Below are 19,472 nucleotides of genomic sequence, written 5' to 3'. Positions count from 1 at the left end.
TAGACTAGACCTCCTGCACTTTACTGGCTAGTGAACAACTCCTTCCTTCAACAAGGGGTAAGATCCTGCCTTCCTACCTTTGATAACTGACTGCCTTGTTTCAGCTTGAAAGTGCATCAGTCTGAAACTTCTCTGAAATATGAAAGAAATGCAAAGTAACCTCCAGTCAAAGGTCTGCCTTAACACAAAAGTGTTAAATTATCTTCCCATAATTTATTTCCTTCCCTTTTTTTTTGGTGATAGTGGGAGTGAAGCAAATTATTCACCATGAATAATTTAGCCTATCAATTTCTATTTCTATATAAAGTACTGACAAAAAGATTATCTTCTCTTCACATTTATTCATTACTTAATATTGTTTGAGGAATATGTTTATTTTACTATGTCTTGATTTTTCTCCAGGCTCTAGGAAACCTCTGGTGCTTCGGGCGTAAGAGGCCATTGCAGATCAGAAGAGGACATGGGCAACTTCAAATTATTACTGACAGGAGTGAACACTAGGACAGTTGTTGAGGGAGAGGGTTGACTTGATCCCAGTGACCTTCCAAAACAAGGGACACAAGTCAATTCTCTTGCCTGTCTGACAGTGACTCTGAATGGGACCACAGACTCAGAGGCACACAATCTCTTGGAGACTTTATCATTCATCTGACCAAAAATGAGAGTTTTAATTGCAGTATTTTTGTCAGGCTGTGAGTTGTTTTGTTCTGATTTTTCCCCCCACTGCCTAAGTGAAACAAGTGTCAGATAAAAACTGGGTTTTTTTCAATTGTCAAACAATGAGTGAGTTTTGAATTAGACATAATTTCTTTACCTGTCCTTACAAGGAATGGCATGTAGATAATCTGCACCCTCAACTGAAGTAAACTGGCCAGAATGGATATTTATACAGCTGTTTCTGATCAAAACATGGGTGCATATTCCTATTATTTTTTAATGTTTTCTGTCTGGAGCCAAGGGCAGAGGTTGCCCATATAAACTAAAATAATGTAAAATGTAAAGACTTGTTCCTTGGCCTAGTAAAGACAATTCTTTGTCAGTTCTGTCTTTCTATTATTTTAGAGGACATCTATTCTGATTTTTGATTTTTCCTTCAAATAGATTTGGAGGAAAATCATAACATGCTTTCACTTGCCACTTCAGGTATACCTTTGGCTTTCACTTTTCAGATTGTGTAACACTTTGCTTTATGATTTACAAGCCTTGAAGGTGCTCTCAGCTCTCTAATTTGGCTATCTATGCCATTATAATTTTATAGGGCCAACAGCAGGTTTTATTGGTGCCCCTGGTGATCTTGTCATGTTCAGTTCCCCTCTTTGACCCTTTAAAGCAGCTGTATTTGAAATAAATTAGTACTAGATATTACACAGTACAGGTGAAATAGTTCCTTTCTTCCTGTAGCAGGGAAAAGTTGTGTAACTAAGACGTGCCACCTTAATAAAACACAGAAGTTAGGAAAAGGTCACTCTAATTACTGAAGTTTAAATTTTCATTTTATTCCATTACTTTTAAATAGTGTTATCACATGGTTTTGAATGTCAGATAAGACTTGTGCAAATACTCTGTTCAAAATGGCACTAAATTAAATGTCTTTACAATCTCCTCTTTTTTTTTTTTCTTTTTTTCTGAGCCAATAGAAACCAGACAGGTCAAAAACCCAGAGGTCTGAAAGAAAAAATACTTTGCTTTCATTCTCGTTTGAACTAAAAGAGCTGTGGAACATTTCTACCATTACCAGAAACGCTCCAAAGAGTGAGATATGGACAGATCTGAGGTCAGAGAGAGAGGCGCAATATTAAATCCCAGAGGAGTTTCAACCAGGCTGATGCTATTATACAGGAGAAGGAAGAGAAGAAAAAATGTCCACGCTATATTTTTGTATGATAATTCATGTGTGACTCATGCAGGGCAAAGCACATTTTTAATATTCAAGTGCTACTGTAGCAGGAGGGCTTGATATATGACAATATACCTGTGCATTCTCCCTGAGATTACAGTTCTGAATGTTCACAGAATCACAGAATCCCAGAATCAATCAGGTTGGAAGAGACCTCTGGGATCATCGAGTCCAACCGTTGCCCTGACACCACCATATCAACTAGACCAGGGCACTAAGTGCCATGTCCAGGCTTTTCTTAAACACCTCCAGAGATGATGACTCCACCACCTCCCTGGGCAGCCCCTTCCACTGTCTAATGACCCTTTCTGAAAAGAAATTCTTCCTAATGTCCAACCTGACCCTCCCCTGGCCAAGCTTGAGGCTGTGTCCTCTTGTCGCTAGTTGCCTGGGAGAAGAGGCCGACTCCCACTTCACTACAACCTCCCTTCAGGTAGTTGTAGACTGCAATAAGGTCACCTCTGAGCCTCCTCTTCTCCAGGTTAAACACCCCCAGCTCCCTCAGCCGTTCCTTGTAGGTCAGACCCTCCAGACCCTTCACCAGCTTGGTCGCCCGCCTCTGGACTCGCCGGTAACGCTGGCGCTCAGAGATGAAGCAGCACACAGTTACTTTAAAGTAAGTTAGTGGATGAATTTACTGCATACTAGCTATTTTCTGCTCATTATCAGTGAGAGTAGGCTAAGCTACCCTGCACTCACATCATCTGTCTACACTGCAAAATGAAGGAGAGCCACAAAGCAAACTCAAGCTGTGGAGCCCTGACTACCACACTACTAATATATATAATGAGGTGCTATCCTCATTATGATTGTGAGGTAGCAGTAGATGCACGTCAAAGATGTGCAGTAGAAGAATACTTTTATTCATAATCTGTTCAGAGCTCTGCACTATCTTCTAGGATCCAACTTTAAGAGCTGAGCAAAGTACTTTACAGTGTCAGAGACTTAATTCTAAAATGGTATTTGGTTTGTTGATTTCTTTGATTAACGTTAGCTTCATATCAGATCATGCCAGTGTCAAGAAGCACACCCAAACTGAGTGCCAATGATGACAATGCCCAGATCCTTTACAGAACTTTTTATCAAGGCTATCCAAACACCCTTATCAATGCTGGTAAATATTCTCAGAGAGATTAATAGGTTTAGGCTTCACAAACCCTCTAAGTGACAATCTCTGCAGTTGTGTGGAAACATGGACATTGAAGTGGTTTTGAAACTATGATGGTTTTGGTAGGATGAATTACATTTTAGGTCATTTCTATTATTCACCTAGAACTCTTGAAGAGTCAAACTGCCAGGCTTGTTCTATGGAAAAGGAAGTATCTCATTTAGCAGTAAAGAGTGATTACCTCTCAGAAAAATTGCTGTTGTCCCTGCTGATAGTTCAAAGGATTTAAAAATTTTGCCTCCTATTATTAAGTATGTATTTGTGGAGAGATTCCATGCAAGCAAAAAGCAGTTTCCATTTCTATACCTTACCTAAGCCATGTAAACAATGTAATTTTATCTCCTACTTTTCGTGAAGTTTTTCTGTGTTCTCTCCTTTGCATTCTTGCAACTAATTACTTGACTAGATGTAAACTGGTCTTACCTCCCATCAGTCCAAGGCAGTGAATGTCACAATGAATCCAGAGAAATGTCTCCTGACCAGTTTTTATTTTCACTACAAACACCAGTCAAGAAACAGAGAAACTCCATCCAGGAGACAACAAAAAATCCTTTCATTGACACCAGGGAAATAATACATCTAGAAGTGGACCTCCTACCTCTTCTTCTTCAGGAAACCCCCTTTTGAGAAAAGACTCCAGGCCCCTGGCATTGATTTCCAGGATCTCTCTTTAGTTGTAGAGTGATGGCAGCTGCTTTTGTAAGAAGGAAGGCATTTCCCTTTTTGCTACTCTGACTGGAAGTACTTGAAGAGCACTAGGGTAGGTCAGAGACATATATGGGGTCTACAGAGATTAGCTGCAGGGACAGCTGTCAGTTCTGAAATTGATAATCTGTGTTATAGATGACTTGTATTTTGTTGTTTGCTTCCAAGTGGATATATAAGTATTTTTGCAATGATCTCATTTGATTTGGGGTGGTTGGTGGAGATGGAAAACAGACAAGGAGCACGTTTCCTTCATGTCCCTGCCACTTTCTCAAGAGCAACTCTTGTCTGATCTCAGTGTTTCTGTGCTCAAACACCCTATTAAGAAACTCTCAAATTATTTCTGTTCACCAGAATGATACCTTTAGAAAATCATGTTTAATTAAGTGTAGCTAATTCTTTATAAATGCATATTAAAACACAAATAAATGCTCACACTTTCAGTAATAAAGTACAGACTATGACATCAGTTCCCTACATAGCAAATGGAAATTGGTGTAGGTCTCCAAAAAGATTGTGAGACAAACCTGAACATTGCATCCAAAACCACCACACTTAGAGGGAAAATCAAACCTCTGTTCTACTCTATCTCAGTAATGAGCCTCAAGTTGCAGCCTAAATTAAAACGCAGATTCAGATCAGACCTGTGACATATAATACTTTGTGTCACATTGTCTACTTTTTGTTTTTCTCTTCACAGCTGGTCATTCAGATAGCCAGTGTTTCCCTCTGACCTCATCTGTGTCAGCCAGCAAAGCCTAAGTATGTTTAAATAACAGATTGAAGAACTTCCTTGAAACATTAACAATTCCCTTCTCTCTTTTTCATACAATCCTGCTTTTATATAGTGCTATTAGTTGTACTACTACACACTCATGCAAAACAGGATTTTTAATTAGTTGTCTGCTTCAGCTTTATTTCACACCTCAAATCATAATCCATTTTACCTGGGTAAGAGTTATATACTGAATGCCTTTACCTGCAGTTTCCCAGAAGGCTAAAAACATTTTGTATCAGTGTTTTTCAAGCTGCATTTTCTGGAAATGATTTCAGGAAAGCAGAAAACACCTCAGCTTAAAGAAGAAGAAATGCTCCCTGATTACAGCTGCAATTCAATAATTTCTTTTTGTTGCTGATGTGGCCCTCCTGCTTTAGAGAAAATACTATGAACGGTTACGAGGCGTGGAGCAATTTATTTTATTAATCAGCGCCATTGTTGTAACACCTAGAGCAGAGAGCAGCGGTGTGTTGTGGTAGGTGGTGTAGAAGTGATCGTTTCTGACTGGCAGCAGACGAGCTATGACAGCAAGCACAGCTGTGGCAGAAGTGCCTGCTCCTATGCAAATAACCCTAATAAAAATGGAAATAAGACAGGTGGAAGATCAGTTTCTTAGTAAGATTGGTCCAGAGTGCTATTCAAAAACCCATCTGTCTTTAGAAATAGGGCCTTGCATTCATTTTTGATGACAAATAAGAGTTGTATAGCGTGAGAACAACAGAAACTGAATGCAGCTGATGACAGACTAGCAGAGAAATAGGAGGCTGCTCCCATATTGCCCATTTAGAGAATGTAATAGCAGGTGGGTAAAATCATAACTTGATATATGTATCCAGATCTTCTGTTGGTGCTAATCCCTCTGGTCCACTGAAATATGCCTAGCCAGTACGGTGTGACAATCAGAAGCTTTGAAGATAATGGATTCTTCATCTACTTTGCCCTTCAAATTGCAGCACGTGTGTAGCTGTGTTAACTGTGCTCTCCCCTCATTCAGCATTACTCTCAGAGTTGCACAGTAAAGCTGATCAATAGACATTGTCAGTCACACAACAATTTGACATCAGGAGATCTGTGTCTCTGCAGGTAAGTTCAATTTTTCTTTGGTAGAAAGAATAGAACCTTTTTTTTTTGTTGTTTCTTTAGTACTGATTTGCTCTTTTGCTTAATAAAATACCTTATTTTGCAAAGTAGCAGAGGAGTTGAAAGTGGGCATCAGTCACAGATGTGACTGCTTTATGCTTCCTGATGACTATCTTCAACTGTACCATATGTATTTATGGGAAAGATATTATCAGGACTATGTTTACTTTTTAAAATTCTAGATTTGAAACTTGCTTTTAATTGCTCTTGCCAGTTTCCCTTACTTATAAAGCGTGAGAGGAATATAAATGGTAAGTTCCCAGATATTTAAAACTCTTCTTGTTTTTTTCTCCTAAAATAAAATTCACATTGTATTCACTGACCACTGCTACTTTTTTCTTCTTATATGTCTTCATTCTGAAAAAGTCCAGTGAGTCCTATGATCAAGCTCTTGATATTAACAGGCAGAATACAGCTATTGTTCTGTTACCAAGCTTCACTTCTCATTTGGTAGGGTCCAACTGAAACAGTCACAGGATACTTAAAACTCTATTTTCACCCAGATACATGACTTTTTGCAAATAAAGTAAATGTGAGGTGCTGTGGGTTTAGATCTGTAGGAACAGAACTAGGTTGATAACTCATTTTATTTGGACCTCTGACACAGTTATGCCTTTCAGTCACTGCCAATATTGAAACAAGCATCCTAGACATGAAAGGTCGTATCATGGACCATCTGAGCTGCTCAGTTCTCACAGCTCCTTTGTTCTTCAAGAATAACTAAAGAAAATTTCAGAATGGGAGTACTTAAACGTGGCAAAGAAACTTGCACTTGGGCGTGGGGTTATGTGGGAGACAGCTGGGTGGACTTTGATTTTGTAGTGCTATGACTGTGTTTAAAGATTCAGCTCAGAAAGAACCAGTGCAAAGACTAAACTCTCTTATTTATCTCTCATGCTGCAGTATTTTCTCTGTTGTATGTCTATCTCCATTTTCTCTCTCTCATGCACCTTGCTCAGCCTCACCCAAAGAATCACCTGATTAGAACGGCCAGGAAAGCGCTGTTTTTAGCTGGATCCAAACAACCATTCAAAAAAGTTAAGCTTATTTACAGGGCTGAGCTGTGGAGGCAGTACTGCCATACCGTGGTAGTTTCTCAAATCACAGAATCAATCATAGAATCACAGAATCAACCAGGTTGGAAGAGCCCTCTGGGATCATCGAGTCCAACCGTTGCCCTGACACCACCATGTCAACTAGACCATGGCACTAAGTGCCATGTCCAGGCTTTTCTTAAACACATCCAGAGATTGTGACTCCACCACCTCCCTGGGCAGCCCATTCCAATGGCTAATGACCCTTTCTGAAAAGAAATTCTTCCTAATGTCCAACCTGAACCTCCCCTGGCGAAGCTTGAGGCTGTGTCCTCTTGTCCTATCGCTAGCTGCCCGGGAGAAGAGGCCGACTCCCACTTCACTACAACCTCCCTTCAGGTAGTTGTAGACTGCACTAAGGTCACCTCAGAGCCTCCTCTTCTCCAGGCTAAACAACCCCAGCTCCCTCAGCCATTCCTCGGAGGTCAGACCCTCCAGACCCTTCACCAGCTTGGTCGCCCTCCTCTGGACTCGCTCCAACACCTCAACATCTTTCTTGGAATGTGGAAATGAAGCATTACAGAGAGCTGCCATCTCAGAGGAAACAGAACCTCCCTGGCAATGAATCCATTATAGGAGATGGACAGTGCAACACTCTTCAGCGAATTATACCTGATGTTTTTGCTCACAATTACCTGGCAGGAAAGAGTCAAGCCTCATTCCTTGCCGGCAGAGCTATTCCAGCTGCTGCATCCTCCATCTGAAGTCCTTTGTCTCCTCACTTTAATTAATGAATACAGAGGCCAGCAGCCGGGCTGAGGCAGAGTCAGTTCTAGTCCAACTGAGCTAATTCAGGGCGGTGAGGTGGGAACAAACCCAGTTTTCGGAGACTCCCCAAAACCAGACGGCATCGCCTTTTGTACTTGCTACAGAGCTGACCTGGAGAGTACCAGACAATAGTTCAACGTCTCTCTTGCTAACCAACCACTTTAAAGGCTTTTCATTTCCTATTTCACAGAAGTTCAGCATGTTAAATTTTAAAAATGAAACAAATGGAAAAGTGTATCTTCAAAAAGTCTTTATTAGCTATGTGGTCAATTGCTTTTTCACTTCAAAAATCAGTGCACGGGGTTCACTGATTACTGCCTTACACCACTAAACAAAAAAATTTTACAATTTTCTAGATTAAACGCTTCACTGCAGTTCAAGCAACTACATTCCTGTGCGAAGAACTTAGAGGAAATAATATCAATACCCTCTTATCTCTGAAAAGGGGAAAAAGCCCTCCTTAAAAGCTGTAAATGTCAGGGGAATAATTGATTCTTGAAGTGAGTAACCCTGGAAATTCATGTAAGTAGTGGAAAAATTCAGCAATGGAAAACAGAATGGCCTAAAAGTGAGGCCAAGGCAAGTTAAGATGCAACTGCATTACCTTTTGAGTTCTGCTGGGGAGCTGGCTGGGAAGCTGCTGCACTGGGAAATAACAACGAGGTCCATAAAAGGGATGGAAAATGTATAGATGAGAGTTCCTGTAGCTGTTACCGACTTTCAAAGGACCTTGCTGGTGGGCCTTACTGTGAGAAAGTGGCAGTTTTGGCAGGGTGATGAGGGACAGTTATGCCACAAGAGGATGCACTGGGATAAGAAGGCTGACTGCATGGATAAAGGCATTATACAAAGCACACGATAACTTCACAGTGGAAGACACTATTTAAAATAACTTTAATACCTCCTCACAGAAGCAGTGTTTTCAATGATTTCCTTGTATTCCCTCCACCTGACACCTAGAGAGTAATGCAACTGCACAAATACGACGTTACAAGTATCTCTTCACCTGTATCTGTTTTTCTCCATGCAATGGTCAGACAATCACTTATTTGTGTGCACATCAGCCAGTGTGACAAGGTGAACACAACCCTTCCTTTAGGTATAACTCCAGTATCACCACTTTCTAGCCAAGAATGACACGTACAGCAAGTGTCCTGCTGCAAACATGACACCCATCATTGTCCGTGTGTTTATGGTTTTCAGTATTCTCTGAAAATACCTAATAAAATAACCAGGTAGAAAATGAAATCTTACCTATAACTTTTCCTAGGAATAGTGCCTTTGGGGAATTGAACTGAATGTCGGATGCTGTTGGCAGGCTGTAACTTGTTGGAGGATAGTGATCAAGCTGGGGGAAGAGAAAAGAAATGATGAGTATTGTGAACTGATCTGCCTTTGTACAGTGCTACTGAAGCAGGTCTGCTTTACAGAGTTTATGTCTGATATGTGCCATTTCCAACATTTCCAAGGCCTGAAAAATACCTATATTGGACATTTGTTTGTTCTGATTGAGTATTTTCAGCTTTTGCTTGTGTGCTTCAATATAATTGCTAAAAATAACAACAGCATCAACATCAACAATAAAACAGCTTATTATTTCAGTGCAAGATTTCCATTTGGGACCTATGTTACTGCTAAAACTACATCTACATGTGTTGCCCACAGGAGAACAGCTGAGAATTTGAGACTAATGTAGGTGTTGGCCATTCTCTTTTTCTCTCAGAAAAGTCATAAATTAATAAGACGTACATTTTTGCACTTTGTGTTTTTTATTTTCTTGTTGAAAATGTTGTTCAACTTACTTGTGATGACATCTAGTGAAACCTAAGAAATACATTCAAGAGTAATCAACTTAGCTACATAGTTTAATCTATAGGAAACTCTCATTGTCCCTGATATGGCAGAAGAATCACATTATATTAGCATATTTTTTCCTGTTTTTTCACTATTTAGCAGAAAAACGTGAGGAGTGAGGAAGAAAACAAATTGCTTATGCTTAGCAAGAGCACTATTAAGATAGTTCAATCCAGCTCAGTAGAGTTTTGATGTTCACATTTCGTAAAGCTAATTGGGGTGAATTTTTATCTTTGCTGTTGTTACCTGTTTTCTTGGCTTTACGTGTTTATTATACAGGCTTAAAGAGGGCAGAACAACAATTGTTTATTTTATTCTGGCCTTACCTTGGCACAAAACAAGACAGAAACTCACAAGTGTGATTTAAGACTTTGCAGGGTATTCTAGATTGCAGAAGTAACTCTGGAGAATCCACAATACTACAGGGCATACAATCTTCTCACATATCTTTTTGTCATGTTTCTAATTTCAAAACATTATTATCTTGGATTAGTTTCCTTTAATTGATACTGCAAAAGTTCAATTCAGTGGTTAAAAGGAACTGAATGGCAGATAACACAGAACTGAATGGCTGAATACCAAATCATCTCAAAAAACTATGATAACTGGAAAAGAGGGTTCCTGTATTTCTCGTACTGCCCCATAAAACCCCAACAAGAGAAGTGTATATACATAATAGAGGGAGAAAAAGTTCACTGCAGGTGCCAAAAGAGGTCTAGCAAATACTCCTGTTCAGAAATGATTTTTAATTGATCATAACTAGTTTGCACACTGATTATTTAAAATTTGGCCACCAGTGTTTATCAGCTTGACGACTGGCTAGCTCCCAATTTTAAACTGTAGATTTTTGAGTTAAATATAAGGAAACACATAGTTCCATCTTCTTACTCAGAAAGTAAAATGAAATACATATTTTACCTGAAAACAGACTTACATAATTTCAAATCAGAAATAGTTATTTTTGAAAGGGTGCAGTCAAGTGAATACAAAGAGTTAAAATACAAAACACTTCTCAACCTTAAGCACAGCAGGTCCTAAGTACAAACTCTAGTTAAGGGCACGCTGTTGGTTTCCCTGGTGGAAGGGAAATCAGTGTTCCAGCACACAACATCACAAGTGTCAGACCCATTGTCAATGGGAGCTGCAGACATATCAGGTGACAAAAATATTCCCTTCTTATTCCAGAAGACAAATAGGAATGGCTCATAGTTGTCACGGTATTTACCAGTATGGTTATTAAACTAATTATTTCTGGGTTTTTTTCTGATTATTTCTGAATTATTACATTCTGATTGCACAGGATTCATCTTCTAGGTTCTCCTTTTACATATATGCCTTAAAATATGATGAAGTGACTCTGATAAAATAATCTGGCGTACTACCGTGTACATTGGTATTTGTCAACATTGTCAACATTTAAGTTTTTCCTTTTCCAAAATCGATCTGGAGCAATGTTTAAATATTTCTTTTTCTTGTAACTTAGAATCTGAGCAGTGGGGTTGATCAGATCATCACTAATCTGGTAAGATACTAATAAATCATAATAATTATTATCAATCTATCATTTCATTTATCAATGTATTTGGGTATCCTAGAGCTGTAGCCATGGTCCAGGTGTCCATTATCAGAGTAAATACTAGAAACAAGTAATAAAAAAGTCATTCCCCCTAATGTACATGCTGCCTCTACCTGAGAATGCTAATTGTGTCTGCAGGACATGCCTGAAAATGAAAAGTCAATTTAAATGATGAATCACTGTGAGCATTTACATGCATAAATACAGAATATCAAATCCTGCCAGCTGTGATGTGGTGAAACATTGTCTTCAGTTAGTGTTCAGCATGTGGAAAGGCTGGTCCATAATGGATTAAAAGAGAGTCAGTACATTAGCTGTGTAAAGCTACAGTTTATTTCTTTGCAATATAGGTTCCCTGCAAGGCTGCCTTCTGCCCACTGTACAACAACAGCTTTGAGGACTAGGTTTTTATTTTTAACGTGTTTTAAGCTGCTCTTTTTGGTCTCAGAATATCTAATACATAACACCACCACCCAAAGCTTAGATTTTGTAGTTCAGGTCATCAAACATGCTGTATTTCCTAAGAAGCTCTTCTGAGGCCATGGTGGAAAATCCTTCAGGTACCAAAGAGCATTGCAAACCTCATCTTGGTCTGCCAGACACAATTCTCCGACTTCATCTTTCCTGGCAAAAACACATAATGGCGTACACATACAAAATATGTAAAAATACACCATTACTCTTCCAGATCGATAACTGAATCAATCTACTCACATATATTTTCCAGATCTCATTGAAGTCAGGGAAAGATTTCAGAATGGGTTCAGCTATGAATTGTTTTAAGGGTTTAATGACTCTGTCTGAAGTTGTGGGTTGTTTTGATTCCTGGTTGAAATAAATCTTCATTTAAAAACTGTTGATACTGATTTCCTGGCCTTGCCATCAATAAAGGTAAGCATTTCTGATTAGCAATAGAGCCAGCTACTGCTCCACTGCCAACTCTGGCATCTCCTAACCTGGAGAAAAGGAGGCTGAGGGGAGACCTTGTTGCTCTCTACAACTACCTGAAAGGAGGTTGTAGTGAGGTGGGGGTTGGCCTCTTCTCCCAGGCAAAGGGAGTTATTAGGCATTGGAAGGGGCTGCCCAGGGAGGTGGTGGAGTCACCATCCCTGGAGGTGTTTAAGAGAAGACTGGATGTGGCACTTAGTGCCATGGTCTAGTTGACACAGTGGTGTTAGGTCAAAGGTTGGACTCGATGATCCCAGAGGTCTCTTCCAACCTAGTTGATTCTGTGATCTCCTGTCCCACAGGGGACGCCTGCATTGCTTTCCAGGGCCAGCTATGCTCTTCTCTAATCCTAGCACCTGAAATGCAATGGTGTGCCACAAGACAACAGTGAGGGAATAGTGAGATTTCCATCCGCTGTCTTTTGTTGTTCTCTTTGTTCTAAACTATCATTATGTAATAAAAGAGAACTTTTTTTTAGAGGCACTTAACCTAGGATTTATTTTTTAGGTCAGCAAGTTACAGGTCCAAGCTGAATTCTTTCTGAAGTTGTATGTGACTGCCATCCAGTGGATGCTCAAGTGCAAGCAGCTGGAACTGAGCAGCCTGCAGTCTTCGTATGAAATACGAGGCCATCAATTTAATATAACACACATAATAAGAAAGGAATTACTAGTGTCAAACGATATTTGAAAAAAGATATTACACTATTGAATGAAAATTAAATACAACCTTTGAATACACAAAGTCTGATGTCATGAATTTGTGTTAAATTACAGTTTTTTAAAATTATATTTAAGATTTTTCATTACAGCTACTTTAAAAACTCATTAATTTTGTTTGAGCTTAATATAAACACACAGTGTGGCTTTGAGCACTGCACAGATGAAAGCAGATGGCAGTTTCTGAGGAACTTGCAGTTTCAGTTCTCAAGTCACGTCATGCCCAGGCACACTGTCTTTATCTGAAGTTGCTGGGTTTTAAGCAGAAGTTCAATAAAATGCTATTTCTTTTAAATTACTGTTCACTTAGATAATAAAACTAATCTTGACAGGAGTCCTGAGATTAACAGACATATCAAGCTAAGGGCAAATATAATGCCTACCTCACCTTAGTGGTCTTGGAAAAAAAAATATAAAAAGGAAATATATATATGGTGTATATACATACACACACATTATATTCACCCTGTGGATATATCTACATCTGTGTCATTGTCAGTCCAGCCTCTGTGTAGTGTCCTGCTATAAAGCTGAGGGTTTTCTTTATGCTGAAGAGATTTTATAACAAAATTTTCAAAATGCTATGGAATAGTAATGCTGTAAGGCTCAATCTTGCATCATCTGAAGTCACTACAGCTTTGCTATTGACTTCAGTAACTGCAGGATAAAGCAGGGGATGTGTTATTATCCTGACCAATGTAATATTTCTCTCCCGTTTTATTATAATGACTGATGGCTTGTATTAAAAATCTTCTCGGTCCTGGACAAGAGCTTTTTGTGCTAAGTGCTATAATATTGCATAACAAAAAGAAGGTTCCTGCTCAAAAACACCTAGAAATTTAGAACAGACTAGGCATGAGAGCCCAAGAAAATAACAAGTTGACGTGCAGGTGTTTAGGTGGAGCTCCTCCCGAGCACGGTAGTAATTTAGGAGAAAGCAGGAAAGTGACTATGAAAATCAAGTAGGAGATATTATTTTTCTTTCAGGGATGCCTGAAATCTGACTTCTTAATGGTGAAACAGAGATGAGTATTCCCCTGCTGAAAGGTTAGGAAAAACCTTACAAACAATATTTTTAATATTGTGATATTTAAAAATATTTTATCGTTTTAATGCAACGGAAAAGGAGCAGATTCAGGTGGCAACTGTGTAATTCCTTACGATCACCAAAGCCAATTTCACTGCAATTCAGCTCCTTCCTTAGTGTGGCACTAGTGCTTCGCTGATCTTTTTCTGCCAGGTTAGGTCCTTGACCCACGTTATTGTGGATCGGATCAGAGCCAGAGCAGGGACAAGCCAGAGGCTGTAAATGAATAGTGGGTCCAGAGAAGAAGGCAGGACCATAAACCCAGCATTTTTCACTGGCTTAGACTGTCACAGACCTGCAGCATCACTGCTCATCTGGAACACAGGGGGAGGCATATACCTCACCAGCATGATGTGAGGCAAACTTAAGGTTTGCATTGTGCTTGGAGCTCTTCAGATGAAATTTCTACAGAGGTATAGTTAATACTGTTCTAGGAACCACTCCAAACCTGTTTTGCTGATTTAATGCACTGATTTAGCCCTTTGCAGTTTTTTAAAATAAATGTCAACTGCAGTCTTTTATAATAAAGTCTCTTTTTTGCAGAGATTTAAATAAGAAACGTGATTAACATGAGATACATAGAAAAAACACAGACACATTGTAGAAAAAAATAAAATAAATATAAAGGTTTTTTTTTCTGTTTAAAAACTTGGAATCCCTTATGTGCAATAAGCTTGTATATTTTCCTGCAGCTGCTCTTGCTCTGATAAACAATATCAGGGATAACTTGCCTCACTGTAAAAAAATACAATAATTTGGATAAAATTTAAATGGAAATGTAGATGCATAAGTCAACATGTAACAGAAGCACTGGTAAGGAAAAGGACACTATTTAGTCTGGCTGCCTTCAACTGAAACAATTCTCTGATGCTTCTTTCACATATCTGTTGACTTTTTATTGCTCTCTTTAATAGATGAATTACAACAAATGTTAACAGAAGCAATAGCAGGTCATATAATGCCAAGTTACTAAAATTAAAGAGATCTACCTCAGGTACCTAAAGATGACTTTCACAGGACATTAATTTGTCCAATGTGTGCTGCCATATAATGGAAAGCACCTATTTCACGTTACGTTTTGACTTTTTTAGGCTTAATGTTAGACTCTGAAAATACTTAATGGTTCTTTTGTTCTTTCTTTGTTTCTTTAATGCCAATAAAAATTGATGCCAAGACAGCAATAATACAGGCCAAGGAAAACACACACATTCATCGCTGGAAATACATTCTAGAAGAAGGAAATAGTCTCAATGTAAGTCAGTGTATGTTACACATGCTGTGAGGTGGCTAAGCCTGCTGATATCAGACCTCTCTCTGATATGCTCTGCAGACCTTTGCTCTGCTCTGATATGCAGACTGGGAGCTATCAGACTGCACCATGTGCCCTGAATGCCCTAGCTTCATTTCCAAGGGAAATGCAGGTGTAGGGTGAGGAAGATATTTCACTTCTGGGTCTCATCATGATACGTGGCCTAGACATGGCCAAACTCTGGGACAAGACAACTGAAAAAATCATCTGAATCCCACAATACAGGCTCTGCTGAAAAGATGTGAGAAGAAGGATGCGTATGTAGAAGAGTTCCTCTCCTGTGGAGTGGTTTCACAGAACAGAAAGTAAAGAAGAATATTACTCCAAAAAGCCTCAAGGTTTGAAACTGTCTCAGCTGATGCTGAGAAGGTGTCCTGGTTTGGCCCAAACCAGGCCAATTAGTCTTAGAGAAACCAAGGTCACTGCTAAATTCCTCACTGCTTACGAGTGAAGAGCTGAAGGGGGGTCGCACCTGCAGGGAGGAGCAGATGGGGCAGGTGGCCCAGAACTGACCAACGAGGTATTCCATCCCATACACGTCATTCTCACTTTCCTATTTATCACTAACCCACTGCCTCCTGGAGGTAGGGCCCAGGAGGGACGGGCCCTCTTGTCTCCCACTGATTGGTACCAGCTTTGCCAATTCTCCAGTTAAAAGCCTGCAGGTGTGATGGCAGGGGAGGCTACTGCATTTTCCCTTCTGCCCGTGCTGGGGGGAGCATCTCTGCCTGAGGAGGATTTCCAAGCTCTCGATCTTGGGTTTGTATATATTTGTATATATTTGATTATTTCTATTATTCTTATTATACTCTTTTTCATTACTATAGTTTATTAAAACTGTTTTAACTTTCCAACCTGTAAGTCTCTCTCCCTTTTCCATTTCCCTTGGGGGGGGGGGGGGGGGAGAGGGTTAACAGAGAGCGTCTGCCACCGGGTTAATAGGTGGCCCAGCTTTAAATCGTGACAGAGGGGGTGAAACTTTGTAAAGATATGTACTTCTGCATCTGCCCCTGCCCCTCTGCAGCAGCTAGAGGGAAGGTGGCTCAGGTTTTACAACCATGAAACCACAGGGCAAGATGCTACCCTCAGATGAGCCTCTATGAATCACGTTTTCCCCACCATGTATCTGCCAGTAAGAGAAAGATGTGACTCCATGTTCTGGGCCTTAGGGCAAAGATATTCCACCCTCTCATTTACTGATGAGTGAAAGGAGTTGTTGTTTATGAAAACATTTTGTCTGACTTTCAGCTAGCTGTGATCCGATGGGGATGTGCTGACTTATCTTGGCCACTGACCGACTCCATTGTGCACAAAAGGAAAGTAGAAATGGCTCATTGATGAGCTTCCTGCCCACCCACAACTGCTGTATTTACCTGAGAGATTGTATGTCACACTGTAAAAGAAAGAAATTGAGTAAATTCAGTGAAGGATAAAATCAACAAAACTGCTAGGAGCTCATGGATATCCTGTGAGCACAAAAGAACTGGGAAGAGAATTATTAATCGGTGAATTATTCATTAATTTCTGATTCTGATGCACATGATTTAAATTCTGTTCTGCTGTTTCTTGCTGTTGCTTATAGAGAATTGAGCATCTAGTCTCCTGCAACACCTGTAACATCATTATACTTGGAGGGAATTTGAAGTATGCAAAGATCAGAGTCTGTATTTCTTTGTATTTTGGAAAATAGATGGAGTTTAGGGTTATAGGAACGAGATACTATACCAATATAAGCTTTGTTTTATTTTTAAAATTTCTCATATCAATAGCTTTTTATGCCACTTTGTCACCTATTTGTGAAAAACCCTGTATTTTCCAATCTGAGCAAAAACCATTTTCTTGTGACTTGTGATTGAGAAAAGAGCTTAGCAGCTATGGGTAAACTGAGTGCTAATGCATTAAACATGCAGATGTAACATATGGTTCTGCTCTAGAAAATGGTCTGAATTTGCCTTTCTGTTGCACTAGCATTGTGAGTAATGCATTGCCATTGCAGAATGGCAATACATAGTGGAAATGACGTATCTCCAGGGATTTTAAATAATTCATTTCAGCAGGAAGGCCTTTACTATTAATAGGTCAAATGATTTTTTTTTTTCTTTAAAGCAAAACCTGCTTGGAAATTCATTAAGTATGCTTTTAATATAATAGAATTACCTGATTATTAGGAAAAAAGCAGTGGGTTACAGTTGCATTCATATTAACTATGGTTTACATGTTTACCTGTGGTTAAAGTCCTGGATATTTAAAACATGTTTTATTCATGCCAGCTGCTCTGGAATTTGTAAATACTGTCTGGCTGTTTTCTTTCAGATCATGAACAGTACTTCCCCATTCCCTACCAGTCAGTGAAATGCTAGTTAAACCAGTCTTCAAATTAAATCAGGAGTCTAGACTATTTACAGCACTGTCCAAAGGATGCTGTGGCAGCATGTTTTCCCAGAAAATGAAGGAAATACATAAATAAAGATGGCATTTCTACATCATTTTGATGCCATAACTACCATTACCGTGTCTAATCCTAGGGTAAACATTTTCAAAATGTGACTCAATGGGAGAGTTTTCAGAGAAGAGTTATAAAATTGTTTTATGGCTTAAAACCGATAGACTTCTGATGGTAAACTAAAATAGTTCAATTTATTTAGCTTCTTAGAGACAAGATGAAAAGATGTTTTAGTCAGCATCTCTAAGAAAGTGTGAAGGGGAATGACACCTGACACCAAACAATTCTTTCGTCTATCAGGCATAGACACAAAGATCCCAGAGTTAAATGCTGAAGTCTGCAGAATTCAAACTGTAAGTTAGGTGTAAATTCTTTACAGGAATGGCTCTTAACCATTAGAAGACATGGACACAGGATATGGTGAATTTTCTATCATTTGAAGTCTTTAAAGCTAGATAGAATGTCTTTCTAAAAAATGTGTTATACTGCTATCATTATTTTTTTGGGTTAGCTGCAGAAAATCATTTGGTGAAATTTTATGGCCCCCGTTAAGCAACAGCTCAAACAGAGCGATCATATTCTGTTGAGGCTTCAAAATATATGAAACACAGTAGTTAGTATGATTCTGCAGCAGCAATAATGATAGGAGGTGAAATTATAGCCTCACTGAAGTCTATGAGAAAGTTCTCACTTCCTTTAATGAGACCAAAATTCAATCTATAATTATGAAAATCTTTGATATATTCATTGCATTGAAGCTTGGGATTATATGCAGACTGCTTTGCTCCACTTCACCCATTTTATTTTATTGCTATTATGTTTACCATTTTATTTTGTACTTCAGATTAGTTTTGAATTAACTTTGTATGATTTACATTTTTTAAGCATCTAGGAATTTGCAAATGTTATCTCTTTTCAAGTAGTGCAGAGTTCAAACTGGAAATAAGAGAACGGACTTGCAAAAATTCTGTTTCTTCTTGGTTTCATTTGGGTAAGGGTCAAATATTTCACTGATTGTTTTTCACAGAAGATGAGTATTTTTACTGCTTGCTTCTGGTGAAGCTGGAAAATGGAGATCTGTACGAATAAATTTTCTGCATTATTCTCAATCTTATGAACAGCTGAGTTCAGGTCAAGATTTCCATCAAGCCTGAAAGGGTATGGATGGGTTTGGGAGTCCTGAAGAAGTTGCTCAGGTCTAATCCTTTTCAGGAACAAAGAAGGCACCAGAAGCTGTGATTCATTCCTAGAAATGGTTTTAAAGCAGGCAGGAAGAACTGGAGATCTGGTGAGAATGTACAAGAGTATCTTAGTATGGAAGCTGAGAGGCCCAGTCCAAGTCTGTTGACTATTAGCTTTATTCCACTGAAAATTAAAGCACACCATATGGTTTGTTTTTTTTTTTCTTTTTTTCTTTGTAACATGCTGATACAGCTTTGTACAACGTAACAGAAATGTCTCTGATCCAGATTCCACCCTTATTTTACCCTGGGGACACGCACGGAAGCAGGAGGTATGAGTCTTGCACTAAGGACGCAACTGTTGCAGTTCTTTAAGGTACAATTTAAACCCTGCTGGAGTCAATGAAAGGCCTCCCAAGGAAAGGGAGTTTTTGTCCTTGGCTGTCTTAAAAGAAGATTTTACTGATGTGTGGATAGCGTTAATCACCCATAAACACCTGGTAAAGAGTGATCTGGTTTTTATGATATGGAAAATACCCTGCTGAAGCATGAAACCTTTTAATGAAGTCAAACAAAGTAAAACTTGCCCTCCTTGACCTAAAGCTCTGCTCTTGAAATGTCATTTACTGGGATAATGCATTGCCCATCTGTCAGTCTGGGCTTTTTCTTGCCACAGGTGAACTAATGCAGCCTTGGAGGTGTGCCATGGTTACCTGTACCCGGTATTTTACTAGAGACAAGAGACAGGAATTCTTATTAGCAAATGTTAATTCTGCCCGCCTCATGGAAACAACAGAAAATAAGT

General features: G+C 39.1%; 1 protein-coding gene across 1 annotated transcript in view; it reads right to left on the bottom strand.

The window, feature by feature from the left end:
- CNTNAP2 (contactin associated protein 2) overlaps window positions 1-19,472 on the bottom strand; it is a 974,788-nt gene that overhangs the window by 44,934 nt on the left and 910,382 nt on the right. Inside the window, exon 21 of the mRNA XM_068395817.1 lies at window positions 8,805-8,898. Within this exon, the coding sequence (XP_068251918.1) occupies window positions 8,805-8,898 (94 nt within the window). The remainder of the gene's footprint in view (window positions 1-8,804; window positions 8,899-19,472) is intronic.

Source organism: Nyctibius grandis, chromosome 3 (assembly GCF_013368605.1).
Source record: "Nyctibius grandis isolate bNycGra1 chromosome 3, bNycGra1.pri, whole genome shotgun sequence".
Taxonomy (NCBI): Eukaryota; Metazoa; Chordata; class Aves; order Nyctibiiformes; family Nyctibiidae; genus Nyctibius; species Nyctibius grandis.
This window is presented reverse-complemented; position numbering and strand designations above follow the sequence as displayed.